At 38.6% G+C, this 23,966-nt stretch overlaps 1 protein-coding gene across 4 annotated transcripts in view; it reads right to left on the reverse strand.

Annotated features, from left to right (window-relative positions):
- DPYD (dihydropyrimidine dehydrogenase) overlaps positions 1-23,966 on the reverse strand; it is an 870,115-nt gene that overhangs the window by 281,448 nt on the left and 564,701 nt on the right. For 3 of the 4 annotated variants that reach the window (XM_037024389.2, XM_037024403.2, XM_037024402.2), the window contains one exon: positions 17,787-17,870. The exons of the other annotated variant lie outside the window; for it this stretch is intronic. In XM_037024389.2, the coding sequence (XP_036880284.2) occupies positions 17,787-17,870 (84 nt within the window). The remainder of the gene's footprint in view (positions 1-17,786; positions 17,871-23,966) is intronic. 4 annotated transcript variants of the gene reach the window in all.

Genomic DNA, 23,966 nt, shown 5'->3' on the forward strand with positions numbered 1-23,966 from the left:
GCCCACAGCAACAGCAGAGATAAACTCCATAGCAGCTGGGCAGGAATCAGAAGCCCTGTAGGCGCAGCTGCCCAGCACAAGACACTAGAGGTTGCTGTTCTCCCAGGAGAGGAAGGCCACAAACGAACAAGAAGGGAAGTTCTTCCAGCCATCACTCATGCCAGCTCTGCAAACTATCTCTATCACCATGAAAAGGCAAAATTACAGGCAGACAAAGATCACAGAGTCAACACCTGAGAAGGAGACAGACCTAACCAGTCTTCCTGAAAAAGAATTCAAAAGAAAAATCATAAACATGCTGATGGAGATGCAGAGAAATATACAAGAGCTAAGGGATGAAGTCCGGAGGGAGATCACAGATACCCGGAAGGGGATTACAGAAGTAAAACAAACTCTGGAAGGATTTATGAGCAAAATGGTTAAGATGCAAGACGCCACTGATGGAATAGAAACCAGAGAACAGGAACGCATAGAAGCTGACATAGAGAGAGATAAAAGGATCTCCAGGAATGAAACAATATTAAGAGAACTGTGTGACCAATCCAAAAGGAACAATATCCGTATTATAGGGGTACCAGAAGAAGAAGAGAGAGAAAAAGGGATACAAAGTGTCTTTGAAGAAATAATTGCTGAAAACTTCCACAAACTGGGGGAGGAAATAATCAAACAGACCACAGAAATACACAGAACTCCCAACAGAAAGGACCCAAGGAGGACAACACCAAGACACATAATAATTAAAATGGCAAAGATCAAGGACAAGGAAAGAGTTTTAAAGGCAGCTAGAGAGAAAGGGTCACCTATAAAGGAAAACCCATCAGGCTATCATCAGACTTCTCAACAGAAACCTTATAGGCCAGAAGAGAATGGCATGATATATTTAATGCAATGAAACAGAAGGGCCATGAACCAAGGATACTGTATCCAGCACGATTATCATTTAAATATGATGGAGGGATTAAACAATTCCCAGACATGTAAAATTGAGGGAATCTGCCTCCCACAAACCACATCTACAGGGTATTTTAGAGGGACTGTTCTAGACGGGAGCACTCCTAAAAATAAACAGATGTCACCAGAGGAAATAAAATCACAGCAAAGAAAGCAGACCAACCAAATACTAACTACAGGCAAAAAAATTGTAAAATCAACTACCCACTAAAAGCAGTTAAAGGAAACATGAAAGAGCACAGAATAAAACAAGCAACATATAAAGAATGGAGGAGGAGGAATAAGAAGGGAGAGAAGAAAAGAATCTCCGGACAGTGTATAAAACAGCTCAATAAGCGAGCTAAGTTAGGCAGTAAGATACTAAAGAGGCTAACCTTGAACCTTTGGTAACCATGAATCTGAAGCCTGCAATGGCAATAAGTACATATCTTTCAATAGTCACCCTAACTGTAAATGGACTCAATGCACCAATCAAAAGACACAGAGTAAGAGAATGGATAACAAAGCAAGACCCATCTACATGCTGCTTACAAGAAACTCACCTCAAACCCAAAGACATACACACACTAAAAGTCAAGGGATGGAAAAACATATTTCAGGCAAACAACAGAGAGAAGAAAGCAGGGGTTGCAGTACTAATATCAGACAAAATAGACTTCAAAACAAAGAAAGTAACAAGAGATAAAGAAGGACATTATATAACAATAAAGGGCTCAGTCCAACAAGAGGATACAACCATTCTAAATATATATGCACCCAACACAGGAGCACCAGCATATGTGAAACAAATACTAACAGAACTATAGGGGGAAATAGAATGCAATGCATTCATTTTAGGAGACTTCAACACGCCACTAACCTCAAAGGATACAGCCACTGGGCAGAAAAATAAGTAAGGACATGGAGGTACTGAACAACACAGTAGAACCGATTGACCTAATAGACATCTATAGAACTCTACATCCAAAAGCAACAGGATATACATTCTTCTCAAGTGCACATGGAACATTCGCCAGAATAGACCACATACTAGCTCACAAAAAGAGCGTCAGTAAATTCCAAAAGATTGAAATTCTACCAACCAACTTTTCAGACCACAAAGGTATAAAACTAGAAATAAATTCTACAAAGAAAACGAAAAGACTCACAAACACATGCAGGCTTAACAACGTGCTCCTAAATAATCAATGGATCAACAAACAAATTAAAATAGAGATCAAGGAATATATGGAAACAAGTGACAACAACAATACAAAGCCCCAACTTCCGTGGGATGCAGCGAAAGCCGTCTTAAGAGGAAAGTATATAGCGATCCAGGCACACTTGAACAAGGAAGAACAATCCCAAATGAATAGTCTAACATCACAATTATCGAAACTGGAAAAAGAAGAACAAATGAGGCCTAAAGTCAGCAGGAGGGGCATAATAAAGATCAGAGAAGAAATAAACAAAATTGAGAAGAATAAAACAATAGCAAAAATCAATGAAACCAAGAGCTGGTTCTTTGAGAAAATAAACAAAATAGATAAATTCCCTCCTGTAGCCAAACCTATTAAGAGAAAAATTGAATCAACACAAATCAACAGAATCAGAAATGAGAATGGAAAAATCACGACAGACTCCACCGAAATACAAAGAATTATTAAAGACTACTATGAAAACCTATATGCCAACAAGATGGAAAACCTAGAAGAAAGGGACAACTTCCTAGAAAAATATAACCTTCCAAGACTGACCAAGGAAGAAACACAAAAGAAATTACAAACCAATTATGAGCAAAGAAATTGAAACAGTTATCAAAAAACTACCCAAGAGAGGCGGAACCAACATGGCGGCGTGAGTAGGACAGTGGCAATCTCCTCCCAAAAACATATGTATTTTTGAAAATACAACAAATACAACTAATCCTATAAGAGAGACCAGAAGACACAGGGCAACAGCCACACTACATCCACACGTGAGAGAGCCCAGCACCTGGTGAAAAGGGGTAAGATACAACCCTGGCCCAGCGGGAACCAAGCACTCCTCCCCCAAGCTCCCAGCGGGAGGAGAGGAGTTGGAGTGGGGAGGGTGAGGGAGCCCAGGACTGCTGAAAAACCAGCCCCAGCCATCCGCACCAGAGCACAGACACAGTGCATGCATGGAAGGCTGAATACTAGGGAAACAGGGCAACAAGACCTCAGAGTGGGTTCGGAAGCTGATGCCCCTGTGACAAACAAAAGCGAGTGCTTTTTGAAAGTCTTAAAGGGACAGGGATGCAATAGCTGGACGGAAACAATACAGGTTGCAGCCCAGCAGCTGGAAATTACAGGGAAAACCGGGTGCACTAACCCCCTGGGCAACAGCTCTGAGACTCCTCACGGAGGTAAACAGCCAAACAGCCCCCGCGTCCATTACCCCTCCGGGGCGCAGCAAAAGCAGAGAGGCAGCCTAAAGCTGGTCACGCCCTCAGAAAGGGAGCTCCCTCCATACCGGACGGGCAAGACACAAAGACCAAGTCTACACGCAATTACCCAACACAAGCCACTAGGGGTTGCAGTTGTCCCAGTAAAGAAAGGCCAGTAGCAAGTGAAAAGTTTGGCCCTCCCAGCTGACAGGCAACAGCACCTATCAACATGAAAAGGCAAAAAAAATATGATCCAGACAAGACTAACCCAGACAGCTTCGGGATCTGCTACATCTTCCCCTGAGAAGGAACCTGAGGAGATAGATTTAACCAGTCTTCCTGAAAAAGAATTCAAAACAAAAGTCATAAACATCCTGATGGACTTGCAGAGAAATATGCAAGAACTAAGGAAGGAGAATACAGAAATAAAACAAGCTTTGGAAGGACTTCAAAACAGAATGGACGAGATGCAAGAGACCATTAATGGACTAGAAAACAGAGAACAGGAATGAAGAGAAGCTGATGCCAGAGAGAGATAAAAGGATCTCCAGGAATGAAAAAATTTTAAGAGAGCTGAGTGACCAATTGAAATGGAATAATATCCTCATTAGAGGGGTACCAGAAGAAGAGAGAGAAAAAGGGATAGAAAGTGTCTTTGAAGAAATAATTGCTGAAAACTTCCCCAAACTAGGAGAGGTAATGGCCTCTCAGATCACAGAAGTACACAGAAGTTCCATGACAAGGGATTCAAGGAGGGCAACACCAAGACACATAATAATTAAAATGGCAAAGATCAAAGACAAGGACAAAGTATTAAAGGCAGCCAGAGAGAAAAAAAAGGTTACCTACAAAGGAAAACCCATCAGGCTATCATCAGACTTCTCAACAGAAACCCTACAGGCCAGAGGAGAATGGCATGATATACTTAATGCAATAAAACAGAAGGGCCTCGAACCAAGACTACTGTATCCAGCACGATTTAAATATGAAGGAGGGATTAAAAAATTCCCAGACAAGCAAAAGTTCAGGGAATTTTCCTTCCACAAATCACATCGACAGGGCATCTTACAGGGATGGCTCTAGATGGGAGCACTCCTAAAAAGGACACAAAACAAAACACCCAACATACGAAGAAGGGAGGAGGAGGAATAAGAAGGGGGAGAAATAAAGAATCAACAGACCATGTTTATAATAGCTCAACAAGTGACTTAAGTTAGACAGTAAGATAGTAAAGAAGCTAACCCTGAACCTTTGGTAACCACAAACTTAAAGCCTGCAATGGCAATAAGTACATACCTTTCAATAATCACCCTAAATATAAATGGACTGAATGCAACAATCAAAAGACACAGAGTAATGGAATGGATAAAAAAGCAAGATCCATCCATATGCTGCTTACAAGACTCACCTCAAACCCAAAGACATGCACAGACTTAAAGTCAACGGATGGAAAAAGATATTTCATGCAAACAACAGAGACAAAAAGCAGGTGTTGCAATTCTAGTATCAGACAAAACAGACTTCAAAATAAAGAAAGTAACAAAAGATAAAGAAGGACATTACATAATGATAAAGGGCTCAGTCCAACAAGAGGATATAGCCATTATTAATATATATACACCCAATACAGGAGCACCAACACATGTGAAACAAATACTAACAGAACTAAAGGGGGAAATAGAATGCAATGCATTCATTCTGGGAGACTTCAACACACCACTCACTCCAAAGGACAGATCCACCAGACAGAAAATAAGTAAGGACACAGAGGCACTGAACAACACACTAGAACAGGTGGACCTAATAGACATCTACCAAACTGTACATCCAAAAGCAACAGGATACACATTCTTATCAAGTGCACACGGAACATTCTCCAGAATAGACCACATACTAGGCCACAAAAAGAACCTCAGTAAATTGCAAAAGATTGAAATACTACCAACCAACTTTTCAGACCACAAAGGCATAAAATTAGAAATAAACTGTACAAAGAAAGCAAAAAGGCTCACAAACACATGGAGGCTTAACAACACGCTCCTAAATAATCAATGGATCAATGACCAAATCAAAATGGAGATCCAGCAATATATGGAAACAAACGACAACAACAACACAAAGCCCCAACTACTGTGGGATACACCAAAAGCAGACTTAAGAGGAAAGTATATGGCAATGCAGGCATATTGAAGAAGGAAGAACTATCCCAAATGAATGATCTAATGTCACAATTATCGAAATTGGAAAAAGAAGAACAAGAGGCCTAAGGTCAGCAGAAGGAGGGATATAATAAAGACCAGAGAAGAAAAAATTAAATTGAGAAGAAATAAAACAATAGCAAAAATCAATGAAACCAAGAGATGGTTCTTTGAGAAAATAAACAAAATAGATAAGCCTCTAGCCAGACTTATTAAGAGAAAAATAGAGTCAACACACATCAACAGAATCAAAAATGAGAAAGGAAAAATCAGGACGGGCCCCACAGAAACACAAAGAATTATTAGAGAATACTATGAAAACCTATATGCTAACAAGCTGGGAACTAGGAGAAATGGACAACTTCCTAGAAAAATACAACCTTCCAAGACTGACCAAGGAAGAAACACAGAAGTTAAACAAACCAATTACGAGCAAAGAAATTGAAACGGTAATAAAAAAAAATTACCCAAGAACAAAACACACGGGCCAGACGGATTTACCTCGGAATTTTATCAGACATACAGGGAAGACATAATACCCATTCTCATTAAAGTTTTCCAAAAAATAGAAGAGGAGGGCATACTCCCAAACTCATTCTATGAAGCCAACACCACCCTAATACCAAAACCAGGCAAAGACCCCACCAAAAAAGAAAACTACAGACCAATATCCCTGATGAACGTAGATGCAAAAATACTCAACAAAATATTAGCAAACCAAATTCAAGAATACATCAAAAGGATTGTACACCATGACCAAGTGGGATTCATCCCAGGGAAGCAAGAATGGAACAACATTCGAAAGTCCATCAACATCATCCACCACATCAACAAAAAAGAAAGACAAAAACCACATGGTCATCTCCACAGATGGTGAAAAAGCATTTGACAAAGTTCAACATCCATTCATGATAAAAACACTCAGGAAAATGGGAATAGAGTGCAAGTAAATCAACATAATAAAGACCATTTCTAACAAACCCACAGCCAACATTATACTGAACAGCGAGAAGCAGAAAGCTTTTACTCTGAGATCAGGAACTAGACAGGGATGCCCACTCGCCCCACTGTTATTTAACATAGTACAGGCGGTCCTAGCCACGGCAATGAGACAAAACAAAGAAATACAAGGAATCCAGATTGGTAAGGAAGAAGTTAAACTGTCCCTATTTGCAGATGACATGATACTGTACATAAAAAACCCTAAAGACTCCATCCCAAAACTACTAGAACTGATATCGGAATACAGCAAAGTTGCAGGATACAAAATTAATGCACAGAAATCTGTGGCTTTCCTATACACTAACAATGAATCAACAGAAAGAGAAATCAGGAAAACAACTCCATTCACAATTGCTTCAAAAAGAATAAAATACCTAGGAATAGACCTAACCAAAGAAGTGAAAGACCTGTACCCTGAAAACTACAAGTCATTCTTAAGAAAAATTAAAGGGGACACTAACAAATGAAAACTAATCCCATGCTCATGGCTAGGAAGAATTAATATCGTCAAAATGGCCATCCTGCCCAAAGCAATATACAGATTTGATGCAATCCCTATGAAACTACCAGCAACATTTTTCAATGAACTGGAACAAATAATTCAAAAATTCATATGGAAACACCAAAGATCCCGAATAGCCAAAGAAATCCTGAGAAAGAAGAATAAAGTAGGGGGGATCTCACTCACCAATTTCAAGCTCTACTATAAAGCCAAAGTAATCAAGATAATTTGGTACTGGCACAAGAACAGAGCCACAGACCAGTGAAATAGACTAGAGAATCCAGACATTAACCCAGACATATATGGCCAATTAATATTTGATAAAGGAGCCATGGACATACAATGGCAAAATGACAGTCTCTTCAACAGATGGAGCTGGCAAAACTGGACAGCTACATGTAGGAGAATGAAACTGGACCATTGTCTAACCCCATATACAAAAGTAAATTCAAAATGGATCAAAGACCTGAATGTAAGTCATGAAACCATTAAACTCTTGGAAAAAACATAGGCAAAAACCTCTTAGACATAAACCTGAGTGAACTCTTCTTGAACATATCTCCCTGGTCAAGGAAAACAACAGCAAAAAATGAACAAGTGGGACTATATTAAGCAGAATGGCTTCTGTACAGCAAAAGACATCATCAATAGAACAAAAAGGAACCCTACAGTATGGGAGAATATATTTGTAAATGACAGATCGGATAAAGGCTTGACGTCCAGAATATATAAAGAGCTCCCATGCCTCAAGAAACCGAAAACAAATAACCCAATTAAAAAATGGGCAGAGGAACTGAACAGATAGTTCTCCAAAAAAGAAATACAGATGGCCAACAGACACATGAAAATATGCTCCACATCGCTAATTATCAGAGAAATGCAAATTAAAACCGCAATGAGGTATCACCTCACACCAGTAAGGATGGCTGCCACCCAAAAGACAAACAACAACAAATGTTGGCGAGGCTATGGAGAAAGGGGAACTCTCCTACACTGCTGGTGGGAATGTAAAATGTAAATTAGTTCAACCATTGTGGAAAGCAGTATGGAGGTCCATCAAAATGCTCAAAACAGACTTACCATTTGACCCAGGAATTCCACTCCTAGGAATTTACCCTAAGAATGCAGCAATCAAGTTTGAGAAAGACAGATGCACCCCTATGTTTATCGCAGCACTATTTACAATAGCCAAGAATTGGAAGCAACCTAAATGTCCATCAATAGATAAATGGATAAAGAAGATGTGGTACATATACACAATGGAATACTACTCAGCCATAAGAAGAGGGCAAATCCTACTATTTGCAGCAACATGGATGGAGCTGGAGGGTATTATGCTCAGTGAAATAAGCCAAGTGGAGAAAGAGAAATACCAAATGATTTCACTCATCTGTGGAGTATAAGAACAAAGGAAAAACTGAAGCAACAAAATAGCAGCAGAATCACAGAACCCAAGAATGGACTAACAGGTTCCAAAGGGAAAGGGACTGGGAAGGATGGGTGGGTAGGGAGGGATAAGGGGGGGAAAGAAGAAAGGGGGTATTAAGATTAGCATGCATAATGGGGGGGAGAAAGGGGAGGGCTGTACAACAGAGAGAAGGAAAGTAGTGATTCTAAAACATTTTGCTATGCTGATGGACAGTGACTGTAAAGGGGTTTATAGGGGGCACCTGGTATAGGGGAGAGCCTCGTAAACATAATATTCTTCATGTAAGTGTAGATTAATGATAAAAAATAAAGAAAGAAAAGGGGGTTTACTCCCTGATAGGATAAAAGTAACTGCAAATCACTGATTAATGCATGCTTTAAATATCCTTCATTTTGATCATTTAAAGGGTGTCAGATGATCAGCTATGGAAGTACATTTTTCTGATAATATTCCTTTTCTTAAAAAAAAAAAAAAAGCAGTTCCTGTGTGGTGATCTCCAATAAGTTCTTCACAATGGTATAAAGGGCATATCAAAGGGTGGGGAAAGGGTTTCTTTGCATTTATACAGAGGATCAAAGCCTAACTGGGCTACCCAGAAAACGAATTAAGATATGATATGAAGAAGAACTTCCAACATCAACATTCTCTGGAAGAGTCATACCAGAAGATGATCATCAAAAAACTTTAACAAAGATCCTGCCGCTGTTGCAGTTGTAGCTGCATTCATCCCACTGGTTCCTGAACTTGCCATTGGAATGAAGAAGGAGATATCTAAGCTGGCCTGTGCATACAGTAAAACAACAAATTTGACTGTATCTATACTGTTGGAACTCAACCAAGAATTAGGAGAAGTGCAAGTTGCAGCGTTCCAAAATCTTGTGACTATAGACTATCTACTGTTAAAAGAACATATGGATGTGAACAGTTCCCAGGAATGTGTTGTTTTAATATGTCTGATTTTTCTCAAACTATTCAAATTCAGTTAGACAATATCCATCGTATCATTGATAAGTTTTCACAAATGCCTAGGGTGTCTAACTGGTTTTCTTGGTTTCACTGGAGATGGCTGGTAATTGTAGGTCTGCTTTGGTTACGTAGCTGTATTCCTATTATGTTAATGTGTGCACACAATTTAATTAGTAGTTTAAAACCTATACATGCTTATGTTACTCTACAAGAAGATATGTCAAAGAAATAATCAATCTTCCCATGTTTTCTTCCGTCTGCTACTTCTATAGCTTTTCTTCTTCCTTCCTAATTACAACCCTTAAGTAGAATTCATGCTTCATATCGAAATTACCGAGTATCATAATTCTTCCAAGTGGTAAAGATACCTCAAGACAAATGCTGGGCATAGAAGCTACAGGGCATAAATCTGCAAAGAAGTAAAAAGCTAACCTTTTCAAACAATATGGCTTCTCTCTCACTTACCAACTTTATATTTCCCTGTATGGCCCCGGAAGATGACTGCTTAGCCAGAGACTGGGAAGGTTCCTCAAAGGAGGAACAACCTAAGACAGGCACAGTTGCAGGGGGGCCATCAGGTGAGAAATTGGGGATCAACAGAGGTGAGGCTTAGAACCTCACCCCCCCTGTTTTGAGAGAAATCTTCTGCATCCATGGATGTTTTGTTGCCCTTGTCTAGCTTGGATTAATCCTATATCTATAGGCACACACCTGATCATCTACATTAGCCCTCTTACAGCACTAAACTATGTTTTCTACCTTTATCTTGCATCTACCTACCACTTCAGCATTTTATTAAAAATAATAATAATAATAATAATAAGGGAGAAATGTGGGATTCACATATAAAATGAGTATAAAAATCAAACAAATAATTATATTTGACCTGATTGTTTATAGTTCATGATGCGTGATCAAAACCAAAAGTTTCTGTGATAACTGCCCTTGCACTGTTTACCATGTAAGAACTTATTCACTATGTAAGAACTTGTTCGTTATGCTTCAGAAGATTGGAGACTGTTGAGAATTAGGCTTGGGGTTGATTTATGACTGTGCATTGAGTCCCCTATACAGAATTTTATTGTTGTTAACAACCATATGATCAATAAATATGAGAGATGCCCTCTCAAAAAAAAATTTAAAAAATTAAAAAAAATAAAAATGGTACTACTGCTTTATTTGGGGAATATAACAAATGATAAATACAATAAAACCACATTAATTAAAATACATAGTTTTAGATATTTTTCCTGCAACCAATCACCAGGTGGTTCACCTATTTATACATATACAATTTTTTTTTTAATTCCACATGATCACTGCCCTACACTAAAGCCATGACACTTCCTGACACAGAACTGGTATTTTCAGTTAGATTTAAATAGTGTTGCTTTCTTCTAAAAATTTAAAAAATTATAGATTTTTAGAAGAAAGCAATAAGTTTTGTATCATTAACCAATATTAATAACTAAAATGGAAAAACTCACAGAGAATCAGCTTAAGGCAAATTATCAGCAGATACATAAATGCCTCTTAACAGATCCCCCATCGTTATCTACTTATCTAAGCACTCATGTCTATGCAGATGGCTGAGAATTAAAATCAAATAAAAAGTTGGGCAACATAATACAGTATAAAGCAAATATTTCTTTTTGATCACTTTCTCTCATAAACAAGTTGGTAATTTATTTTAACATGCTTCTAAAAATGATAATGCCACAAGGAAAATAGAAGAGAACAGGAGAAGTCAAACATATACGGGTAATACCAGATTTCAGTCACGTTTGCAGCAGCTTCTTCCATGCAGCCATTTCTCGTAGCTGTTCATGGAAAGATGTCATTTCATAGGGCAATGATTTCCCAACCTGTGGATGTGATGTTTCAGGGGCTGAACCCATTGAGGCCATAACCTATCTCCTGTCAATGCAGTCACCTCATAGACCTCAGAGGCCAACTTCCTCGTCTGAATTTACGTGCATTCATGCTGATTAGAGCAAGATTTAACATCAGAACAATGTGGCACTTTGCCACACATTTATCTTCTAGAGTCAGAAGGAGTGAGAGGAATCAAGAACCTGAAACAGAGGGGAGTTCATGGACACTTACCTAACCAGGATCAAAAAAACAAATCTAGCTCAGCAGTGATCCTCACTTTAGGTGCCCCAAGAGAGACCAGGGAGGTCACTGCGTCTTCAGCTTGTATTTTACTGCTAGTAGGGCTCCCCTATTCCTTTCTCTAACCTTTAGGATTTCTCATACTCCTGAGGTCCTGAATGCCCCTCTGGGAATATAGGATACTATGACTTATCAATTGCATTAGCTTTAAAAGCAGGATCTTTATACTGTGTCCTCCACAGACATCTAACAGGCACCTGATCCAGAAGGGACATGGCCATCATTCCCTGGACCCTGTCTTGTGTAGGACATAATGGGTCTGTTAACCCAGCTGCTGGAGGAAGGTTTTATTTCCCAAGAGAAGTGCTAGCACATCTGGGGCAATGTGGTCCTCACATGTTGTTTTGGATTCTCCTCCTGGTGACAGACTTCTGCTCCCTGGCAAGGGTAAGAGTAATAATCTGTGGTTAATGTTTTATGAAAAACTTTGGCATGGTGTAACAAAAACAAAGCTTTTCTCTCTCTTTTTATTTAAATAAGCTACAAGTCTGTATAAATTAAATTTGGACACAGAACAAATCATGAGGGAAACAGCAAAATATTGCTTTGGGTGATCTTAGATTAAGTCAATAATTATTTAAAATCACTGAACATTTTAAGATTACCACTTTTAAATCTGTTTGTTATTGCTTAGCTAAATCATCCTGAGAGCAGGACTGTATATGTACTTTCTGATGATAAAATTAATGCTGACTGAGTTGAACATTCCAGTGTTTAGAATTCTCTGCAGAGGATGTGTGTAAATAAATGGAGGAGCAATGAGATAGCAAGACAGCGGGCAATAACAGGGGCACCACCACCCTCATCCAGGACATTGTTTTGACTGTGAAGCAAAAGCAGTCTTCTCTCTGATTCTACTATCATTTTGGAATTTTCCATTCAAAGGAATCAGTACTGAAATAGTTGTGCACCTATTCAGCAATCACACCTGCAAGGAAGGCATCCAAAGCACTGGGAAATGAGAACCCTGCAAGGGTCAGGGAAATAAATTCTTTGGAGCCTTTTAGAATTCTTAGGTCAAGAAATCCAAATTCACTGATGGTGATTCAACCTCTAGGTCTCTGTAGATTCAAATGAGACTCGGCATCTAGTTTCCACCTTTAAACCCGTTCACATATAATATCTTGCTTTTCTTTTCTCATGGAAAGTTTGGTTGATTGATCAGACATACTCAGTTAATTAGTTAGATGTCATCTGAAATAGAATAGACAGGTGGTTTCTATTTGGATAGTTTCAATTGAAAAGATACGAATTCCAGGCAGAGAGAATAGCAGTACATTAACAGGTAGAGTCAGGAGTTCCTAAGGCATTGCACTGACTCTCCAATTTCACTAAAGACTTGAATCCACAGAGATGGCATGTAGGAAATACTGGGCAGAGCACCAGAGGTAGGTCAGCAACTAGGGCACCAGTAACTACGGGTCTTGCTTGCTGATTAAGGCAAATGAAGCACTTTCCCAGCCCCTAGTTCCTTTCCTATAAATAAGGGGGTTGAACTAGAAAATCCTCAAGGTTCCTCTCAGTTCTAAAAGTCTGTGCTTCTCCATGCCACATCTTTGACTCAAGTCAAAGAAGTAAACAGTGTTGTGCAAAATAAAGAGAAGCCTTAAGAATTTATGTTGTCCGATGTCAGGAAAAAAATCCTTTCAGTGCTGAGAAGTCCTATAGAGCATGCTGCCTCTTGCTCATCTTTTTTGCCATGTGGAAGATAAAACAGGGAGGTAGAAGGCAAGGCATCTCATCCTGTACCTTCCACCCACACTCCCCATCAACTATTTCTTTTTGGTAGCTGACTGCGGGGGGAAGTGGGTCTAAGAATTAAAGGTACTGCTGACTGAAGAAGGCAGCCTAGAGACTCTGTAGTGTTAGGAACACAGAGGGTCAGCAAAAATCCTGGGAAGGGTTGGTTTCAATATTTAAAGGTTGAATCAGAGAGGCACATATTGATCAAATCCATGTTTGAGAGAGTGTTTATCCCTGGCTGGATGTCTGCTATTTCCATGGACCACATGCAGTGTTAAAGACTAATTAAGCTCCAGCTCCTCTTGGCTGCATGGCGAGGCAGACCATGTGAGGCCGTATCTCCCTCTTGTTTCAGGAGAGGTTAGAAATAGGACTTCTCTGTCAAATCTACCTGTTTTGTAAGTGCTGGCAATAATTCCAAAAACAAACAACCACCACTACAACAGAAAGCCATTCAAGGCCTATTCAGCTCCTGTCTGAATCTGGGTTAGAAGGTGCTGCAGGATAGAATTAAAAAATATTCAATATAAATATAAGAAGATAAGGGAGGGTTATTCACTTGATGCCATAAGAACAATCAGAATTTAGGAAAAAGAGACCTCAAAGAGGTGGCATTTTATCTGGATTTTACAGAAGTTATTATAGTTCAATTATGTTTATAAAGTAATACACTTGTCACAGGAAATTGGTTTACAAAGATTGCACGTAGACAACTTTAAATATGAATACTAAGACACTGGAGAAGCTTCCTTACTCCCAGGAGATGGAAGACCTAATCGGTAGGCTCAGGTTTGCTTGTGTTTCTATATATTGAGAGAAATGGAAATTTAGAGCTACAGAAGTCTTGAGAGATTACTTAGTCCTGCACTTAATTTTCAGTTAATAATATTTACAGCTGACCTAAGAATACCAATTTATTAGGAACTGTTTGTTCTCAGTGCCTTCCCTAGATTCAGGCATGCGTGCTGGTTATAGCTCAGCCCCCGGTGGATGCTGACCAGGTTTGTGACCTGGGAAACATGGAGGCTTCAGGTTTATAAAAAGATGTTAAATAGGACAAAACTCAACCTACTCAGAGGGTTGTTGTGAGAAGAAGGGAGAAGGCTAGAAGTTTTTTTCATGTTGTAATGTAACTTTCATTCTTTGGAGTGTACACAACTAAAACTATGGCATATTTTCACCTTCGCTTCAACATCAAGTTTATTGGGGGGTTACCATAAACTAAAATGGCAAAATCTGATGGAAAGGCAGGCTGGCACATTACAGACAAGGGTTCTGTTGTAATCATATTAAGCACAAGATGTCTTTAAAGCCAAAGCTTTTTGAAACACCTGCACTTAGATACTCATTCATTGAATAAAGTAAAATATACCAGAAAATGAGTGGCATTCATTGATGTGAAAATAATCTGGAATCACTTAGGTAACATTAGCTTTTATGCAGGCAAGGGAAAATGTTGAAGTGTTTTTTTTTTAAACAACATCATATGCATTCATTTATTTCTTTAGTCAGTTTTGTTTTATCAAATGTTCTTTATGGGTAGTTTAAAAAATATATATTAGCCTGCTACCTATAATGTTAGCATTCACAGAATATTAAAGCTGGAAGAGGATTTAGAGATCACCAAGTTCAAATTTCATACTTTAAAGATAGAAACTAATGCTTCAGGACAGTAACTGGCTTGATCAAGGTGACACAGATGGTTGATGGAAAGAATAAAGAACGAGACTAACTGTATACACTTAGCAAGCTTTATGTTTTGTGTTTAAGACTGTATATAAAGCCTCACTTGGCAAGAAATACACAATTCAAATTCCCAAGGTCAGCTTGACTTTCCTTTATTTCTACAAATTTCATACATAAACATGGTTTCTACCTGTTGTAGAATAGAGGTTCAGGAGCCTTGTCTCTTCATAAATTTCAGTTTTTAGTCACTTATGAAAACATTGATAGAGATTTAAATATACACATGTATAATTAATTTAAAAATCACTAAGGTACAAAGGCAGTATTTTTCACTTACTAAGTATTTACAAGAAAATATTTGAGATAAAAGAGGTAAAGACAGATGTTTAGAGAGGAAAATGCACTGTACTATCATACTATGACTCTGCCTCTTAAGGGGCTGAAATTATTAGTTTCTAGAAACAGCAGAAATGGGGAAAGTACAAGAGCATGTTTCTCATAGGTAAATATTCTAGCCATGGAACTAATGTCAGTTTGTTTCATTCATGAAGCAAACATTTATCAGGCTGTGGCAGTGCACATGGCTTTGGGCTTTGCACACAGGGAATGTGCAACAGATGGGATTCAGGATCACACTGTGATGGGGAAGGGGAGTTGGAAGGGCTTCTCAGCCCCCAGTGCCACATACAAATTCCCTATCCCACCACCAAGCAAGTATTCCAGACTATGAATCTTAGGGAGAAAGAGGCAATGGGAACAGGAATTAAAGACAGAGAAAAAGTGAAGGAAAAGATGACTGAGCTCTGGATGTGTTTGTGCCCACTCAAAAAAGTCAGAATTATAGTAAACCTATTTTTTAAATTCACTAATATTCTTCCCTCCCTCCATTTAAAATATTGAACATTTATGTATCCAGAAGCAGAATAGTCATTTAAAATATGTTGGAGCAAAAGTGATTAAATGAGCTTTATTTTTCAGTTACATGATTTATAAGAGAATATAATTCAAAAGAAAATCACTAAATTTGGCTAATAGAAAGAATTGGTTTTAGTTGTAGAGATTATAACTAGTCAGTGAAATGGAAATTTCCTGTTTCCTTCAGCTTAAGGTATGATTTTTGGAATATCTGTTTTCCAAGAGTTTTAGAAATCTAAATGACAACTTTAACCACAAACTTTAGCATTTGGCATCCTCATTCAGCCAAAGACTGTGAATAAATGTATTTGGCTAAGTGACTCTCTGGAGAAGTACACCTAAAACATTTAGGAGCTGGGTAAGTTCCAATGTGTTCAAAGAGCAAATGCCCACTCTAAGAAAGAAAATCAAGGTTTGGCAACATTTTCAAAATAAATATCATTTCTGTGGCAAGAAATACCTAATAAAATGTACTCTTCTTTAAAAAATTCGTCAATATATTTACAATTTTCATACTGTTTATATCCATGGAACTAAAATTTATTTTGGTTTTAAGTTGCAGAGACTGTGGAAGGGGTAAAGAGGGCCTTGATTCCCTCAGTCCCTGCTCCTTTCAGGCCTTATCCTTTCAGGAGTCTTCCTCATTTTAGTAAAGTTACCATCTTGACTGTTACCTGATCACTGACTCAGAAAAGTCATAGTTTAAAATAATGATATTTTCACTCTACTGGTAACTCTGAGGCTTGGTTCTGTTACACTTACTGATCTTTGTGAATCAACAGAGGATATACATGCGAAACATTTGCCTGGGCCCTCCTCTCCTGCTGCTACAGAAGAATGGTTTCTTCCTCAGTCACAAATCTTTTCTGAATGCTAATTAAATATTTACAAGGTACTTTAAAATCCTCCCTGAATACTAATATGAAAATAGCAAGCTATGTTCATTTGAATAAGCAGAAAATTTTGCCCTTCCAAATTAAGGGCTTCTTAGTTTAATTCAAATAATTTGATGACCTGAAAGAAAAAAAAAAATTGAGCACCTACTGTATACAAGGCCCTGGGCCGGATGTGGGGATAAAAGTAAACTTCCCAGGACTAGGAGAGTTTTCATAAAGTATAAAATTTCAGATTATTTAATTCACACCATTTCCCTCTGGGCTTAAGAACTAAATTAGATGCAAACACGCACCTTTTTAGCATTAAGCTTTTACATTCCTCCTTCACATACAACACTGTATCTAGTTATATAAAGTTTCTACATATTAACATATATTTCCAGATCTTATTCATTAGGTTTTTGAAAGTATTTTAGCATGAAGATTCCATTTATTGTATCCAAAAATAAAAATAGCATCATAGCATCAAAGTCTTTTTGCAACTCCCAAAACACAGTTAGGGAATAATGATCATATGCTAAAAAATGTAAAATGCAATTTGTGCCGTGCCCCATTTACTATAAAATCACTATGAACAATGCATTTTGTACAGTATATTGCTCCAGGGAAACTGGATCAGCATCAGGCATGAATAGAGAACACTGCGTTTGAAATCAGCTAATTCTGCTTCAGCGCTTTTAAAAACTATTTGTTATGATATTACTTCCTGACAAGTACATAATGTGATATTTTCCTCAATAAAACTAAACAGTTGCAGTAATTTTAGCTTCCCTTGTTTTCCACTTTTTAAGCACTAAATATTTAAACAATGCAGACCTGGAAGTCTCAAGCCAGTCATCTGATCCACACATCTTCGTGCTTTAGGTATAGTCACTACCTGTATGAAGGCCTGTTCTGCTACACAGCCACACATCATGACAGCTGTTGAGGTCCTTACCTGCCCACAGGCCAGGCCCATTCCTCTTTCTCCCATGCCATGTGGACACGATAAATTTAACTCCAGGGCATCTGCTCCAGAAGCCTTTAAGATGCAGAAGGAAAATGACAGAAAAGGCAAAGTTTTACTTGTACACTGATAAACTTTCACCATTGATAACTTAACAGAGGTCACATGTGTCAAATGTTAACTATTGTGTTTTCTGTATCACAGCCATTTTGTGAGGAATATTCAGACTCACCTTAAGAGTGTGTATAATAACAACAATAGCAAATATTCATTAAATAGTTATGACACTAACTGTTCTATGTGCTTTATATTTGGTTGTTAAGTGAGACAGCAGAGATTTTAACTCAGGTCTATTTGACATCATATCCATTGTGCCCTACACAGTTCTATTTTTACGAAAACAAATTTTACTGACTCTGGATAATTGGTACTGGAAGTAGCAGTGCAAAAAAAAAAATGTAGTAGACTAGCTGAAATGCATATGAGTAAAACTTAAAGCATTTCTAACTGAAAATGAATTGTATTTAAAGTAAGTCCAGGGTAACAAACATGAAATGCAGATAATTTGGTTTACTTTAATCATTAAATAAGAATTCTTCTAATTCTTCTAATTCAAACTCATTAATTCATTAGTATACAAATGGGTCCTAGAAAATGAACAAAATAGATTGACCTAAGTATTCTTAGAATACTTGGAGTATAGAATTCTTGAGAAGAATGTGAAAACTCTAAGAAAAAATCAAAATACTTTTGTATAGTTTAATATAATAATTTGAGGGATGGAGCAATCTAAACAATTCAAATTTTGTATCTTTTACCTAACTTCTAGAGTTTCTCCAGAGACACAATTTCTTAAATAAGGTCAACTAAAAGCTTGAATCAGTTTCTATCATATAACATATCTATCACATCATGCAAAGACTTACAAAAAGAGTGCACTATTTCAACAAATTTAAAAATCTAGCTATTTCTCAGTCAACTATCTTATCCATCTTTATTCATTAGTGACTCTGCTTTTTTTCCTGCACATTTGTGGAAGTTCATTTGATTATTCAACCTATTTTCTAAAGGCCTTGTGCTACTTGAAAATTAGCATGAGTCATGCTCCTTTTTTTCCTCCTAGTTTGGTTGTGAGCGTGGACAAACACAGCCTGCTGGACTCTGAGTTCTAATCCTCGTTCTGCTAAGGAACTGGGGATGCTTGGGGCAAGCCTGTCAATCTTCCTGGTCTCCATCAATTCAAATGTGAATGGTAGATAATATGACCTACCTCAAAACCATGCCATGTGGGAATCACCAACTTAATTAAAAGATTGTACTTTGCAATTATATACAATACTTACTTCACTTTTCTTTTTATTTCTGTTATTTCAAATATTTCCATTAGACTTCTTTATTTAGCTATAAGGCGGCAAACTGATTCAACAACATTTTGGATTAGTTAAGCTTTAGGTGGCATTTGTATACATTTGTACACATCATACACAATTCCTAAAATGTAAGTGCAAGCTTACAATTAGCGATTAACATAATAGACAATGGCAACTAACATATATTGAGCATTCATCATATGCCAGACAAATTACTAGGCTCTTGGTCATAGGCTGTATCATTATTCCCATTTTAGAGATGATAAAACCAAGGTACAAAGAGAGCTCAAGTGACTTACTCATGTCCCACAGCCTATAAATGAGAGTAGGGTACTGAAATACTCAAGTATTTTGAGTTCAGAACCTATGTTCTTCCTATCATAAATTATTAGATATCACTTATTCTATGGCTGGAGTTCTTATAATGTGTTAAGAGAACATAACGACTCAGCCTCCCTAACTCCTAAACTTGAAGTAAAAATTAAAATCTTGTAAACCACCTATTCTATCTTTTTGTTGACTAATTATTAAAAGTTTCCCCAGTATTACAGGCATATGCAAACATCCACCCACAAGCACACCTGGAAAGGCCTTTGAAATGAGCATCTAGGCTCCCCCCAAAAAATAACAGTGCTCAAGGTGATACAGAAAGGTCAGAGACATTCCCTTGGCCTCTGCCTGAGAAAGGGAATCATTCCTGTCAAAGGATGTACACTACCTTAAAAGGCAGTTAATTCCATTTTCAAACAACTATATGAATTGAAAAAGCCTTAATTGTTGAATTACATGAAATGTTAAATTAACTGCAACTGGGCATGAATTCTGACTCCTGTTAGTCACAAGCTTTTTAGTTTAGTCACATAGCCCAGAGTTTATTCTGATTCACCTAAATGATTATACAATAAAGCAATCTACTAAAGGCAGTGACATAGAAAATTTGCTGTTTCTAATTTCATATATTACCTATTTATCATCCATTTATTATATGAAGTGGAATGTGTATATTAATGTGTGCTCTGGAGTAAGACTTCATGGATTTAAACCCACTTTTACTATATACTAGCCGTGTGAACTTGGGCATACTTTTTGCCTCAGTTTCCCCATCTTGAAAAAGTAAAAAGGAGTAACTTACAGGTTTGCTTTTGTAAGGTATAAACAAATTTAATAAAAGTTAATGACTTAGGTTGCTTCCATTTCTTGGCAATTGTAAATAGTGCTGTGATAAATACAGGGGTGAATATGTCTTTTTCAAACTGGGCTGCTGCATTTTTAGGGTAAATTCTGAGGAGTGGAATTCCTGAGTCAAATGGTATTCCTATTTTGAGTTTTTTGAGGAATCTCCATACTGCTTTCCACAATGGCTGAACTAGTTTACATTCCCACCAGCAGTGTAGGAGGGTTCCCCTTTCTCCACAATCTCGCCAACATTTGTTGTTGTTTGTCTTTTGGATGTTGGCCATCCTAACTGGGGTGAGGTGATATCTCATTGTGGTTTTAATTTGCATTTCTCTGATGATTAGCAATGTGGAGCATCTTTTCGCATGCCTGTTGGCCATCTGAATTTCTTCTTTGGAGAACTCTGCCCATTTTTTAATTGGCTTAATTGCTTTTTGTTTGTTGAGGTGCATGAGCTCTTTATATAATTTGGATGTCAACCCCTTATCACAGAACTCAAGAATGAACTAACAGTTACCAAAGGGAAAGGAACTGGGGAAGTTGGGTGGGAAGGGAGGGATAAGGGGGAAAAAGGGGTATTATGATTAGCATACATAATGTAGTGGGGGTGGATATGAGGAAGGCAGTATAACACAGAGAAGACAAGTAGTGATTCTATAGCATCTTACTACGCTGATGGACAGTGACTGTAATGGGGTATGTGGTGGGGACTTGATAATAGGGAGAGTTTAGTAACCATAATATTGCTCATGTAATTGTACATTAATAGTAGCAAAAAAAAAGTTAAAGACTTAGAACAGTGTCTGAACTGTAGTAAATAGTATTTAAGTGCAAGTAATTTTTATCTATCTATCACGTCTTTCTGTTCATCCATCCAATTAGAATCTCCAACATGCCCTTCCTGAGCTTGGATCTGAAAAAGACTTTAAAGTAACTATGCTTCATGGGGTTGATGGGTAAAAACTACTCTGAGGAATTCTCAGAACAGTGGTAGCAGTGTAGTTTCTAAAATCCTCTGAGTCACTTTTTTTTTTTAAACTCTCAGAGAAACTAGGGTATTAAAATCACAAACCCTTGTAAAATATATACAACAAAACCAGGTACAAAACCCTTCTCCCCTTCACCTTTCCTTACCTTTCCCTTCCTCCCTGACCAATGTAGTCCTAAAGTCACTGGGTGGGACAGAGCAGAGTAGGTGACCAGGAGACGTAAGGAGGGGCTGTGAGACCCCAGTGCAGGGTTTAGAGCCCAGGCAAGGAGAAGGCTGTCCGTGGGAGGATGGCTTGGTGCCGGGTAACAGAGCCCAAGTGGGAAGGGAAGCTTCCATAGACGGGGCCTGGCAAAGGGCATCAGAGTCCAGGAGGCTATTAACCTGGTGGGGCATGAAAGAAAGCCACACTTCTTGGATTCTCTCTTAATTTTGTTTGTTGAAAGAATATTCAAGATCCAATGTTGACTTTCTATGTAGGAACACTCTCATTTAGTCTCAACTATCCAAAACTGGAATTCTCAGGGAACTTAAACTGCTCCAAAGAGGACCTGGGATGGGTAAACACTGAACTGGCTTGGACCTCACTAAGTCAGTGACTATAATTATCTCCAACTAGGTGCTACCTTTCCTGATTCCATTCTGCCCCACTTACCATCACTGTTCAGGGAATTATATCCACCTGGTCATACATATTTCATACATACATACATACAGTAATATGCCTCCATCTGCTTTTCCCCCCAGCCTGTTTGAGATCTCCTAACTCTAACATTGATTTAATTTCACAACACACTGCTAGCCCCAGTTCAGGTAAAAAATGACAGGAAGCTGGCTTTTAAGTGGTTTATTCAGCTTCTCTGCCATAAAGACTGTGACCACCTGGTTTTGATATCTGGCCTCCCCCCTGGACCTTCTTTATCTCCATCTCCCAGGTATGGCCAGACAAGCCCTCTTGGGGCCCCTGACTTGACATCTCAGCTTTGGATCTTAACACCTCAAGTTCACTGGTGCCAAAGAAAGTGCCACTCTACATGTACTCTGGAGCTGCTCTCTTTTTGCTTGTCACGTGCCAATACAACAACTCTGTACTTCTACTTTGGTGCATTCAACAAACATTTGAGGGATACCCACAGGAGGACAGAAGCAGTGAGCCTGTCAGGGCCCTCCACCCCCATGGAGCCCGCCTGTTACTAATTAGGACAGAGGTTAAAGAGCTAATGAGAGCATTGTTAATCACTTAATGAAATGAGGCAAAGGAAAGGCACAAGCAAAGGTACACAGAGAATTTGGGGAGTGTGAGGCTTAAACAATCTGGTGACACTCATTTAAGAAAAAAATAATTAAAAATTACGAACATAAAATTAGGCACAGTGGTTTGGAAGTGGCCTGTGCCAATGAGGGCCCTGAAGCTTATGTTTTTTACCTGAAGCATACTGGCATACTGGCTTCTGAGGACAGGATCTTAGGAGTAGGACAGCAAATTGAAAGTACCAGCCAAGAAATTTAGAATTGAGAAAGGGAGAACATTCCAGGCCAAGAGAACAGCGAAGACTCTCAGTCGGGAATGTGTTGGAGGAGTAAAAGATGGCCAGCCAGAGCTGGAACGCAGAGAACAAACCCAGGATGACACTGGGGAGGCAGGCAGGGGCCAGATCATGTAGGGATTATAGGTCAAGTTAAGAGTTTTGCATCTTAAGAAAGGTACTGGGAAGATCTTGGATTGATCAGGGCAGGAAGATTAGTGGAGCCATCCTAGATAAACTTGGGTTAGGATGGTAGTGATGCACACTGAGACACACCCACTTTATGCACTCCCTCAAATCTGATGGCCTTTCTTGTCACCCAGGCTTTTGCTATACTTACAAAGGAGCCATAGCCCCTGTGGCTACCCTCACATCTCCAATCACTGCAGCTCTCATAGCTCCCTCAGGGGCAGAGTCGGCCTTCGCCACAGCCTTCACCGTGCCTTCCAGGGTGGGCACTCAGGAGTGTCTCAGCAAGATGGTCTGGCTTCCCCGCCAGTTCTGGGGTTAGACCACGCATCCCACAACACTGTGTAGGGTTCAGCTACCCTAGCAGCTGCCAGAAGACAGCATGACACACAACTCAAAGTGCAAAGGAATGTAAAGCCTTGTGGTGTGAAATTTGACTAAGGAGAGACAAGAAACCAAAAGGCATTGATTGCACAGTCAGTTCCATCTCCTTGTGAAGCTGGAGCCAGCTCTGCTTTCCCTCTTCCTTTCCCTCTTGTCCTCACTTTTTCTGCTCTAGGACAGTATTCTTCTAAAAAGACTCTTCACATTAACTTTCACTCAGGCTGTTTTCTAAGCTAATATGTATTAAGAAAGAAACAGATTCAAGATCTCTTAAAATGAGTTCTAGATCTATTTAAGACCTAATATTGTGAGCCTTCATATAGTTCAATTTAGTATATATCTGATGGCACATTTAAACTGTGAATACAGCTACATAGCAGAGGCCGTATTTTGCTCACCTTTGTTTTGGCTGATCAGGGAGTTTGTACACAGTAGGGGCTTCACAGATCTTCCTTTGCATAGAATTGGAATACTTTATTAATGTCCCAGAAAAGTAGGGAAGGCTGTGATCAGATAACTGAAAATTCAGCAGAATGTA

The sequence above is a fragment of the Manis javanica genome, chromosome 4 (assembly GCF_040802235.1).
Source record: "Manis javanica isolate MJ-LG chromosome 4, MJ_LKY, whole genome shotgun sequence".
In the NCBI taxonomy this organism is placed as follows: Eukaryota; Metazoa; Chordata; class Mammalia; order Pholidota; family Manidae; genus Manis; species Manis javanica.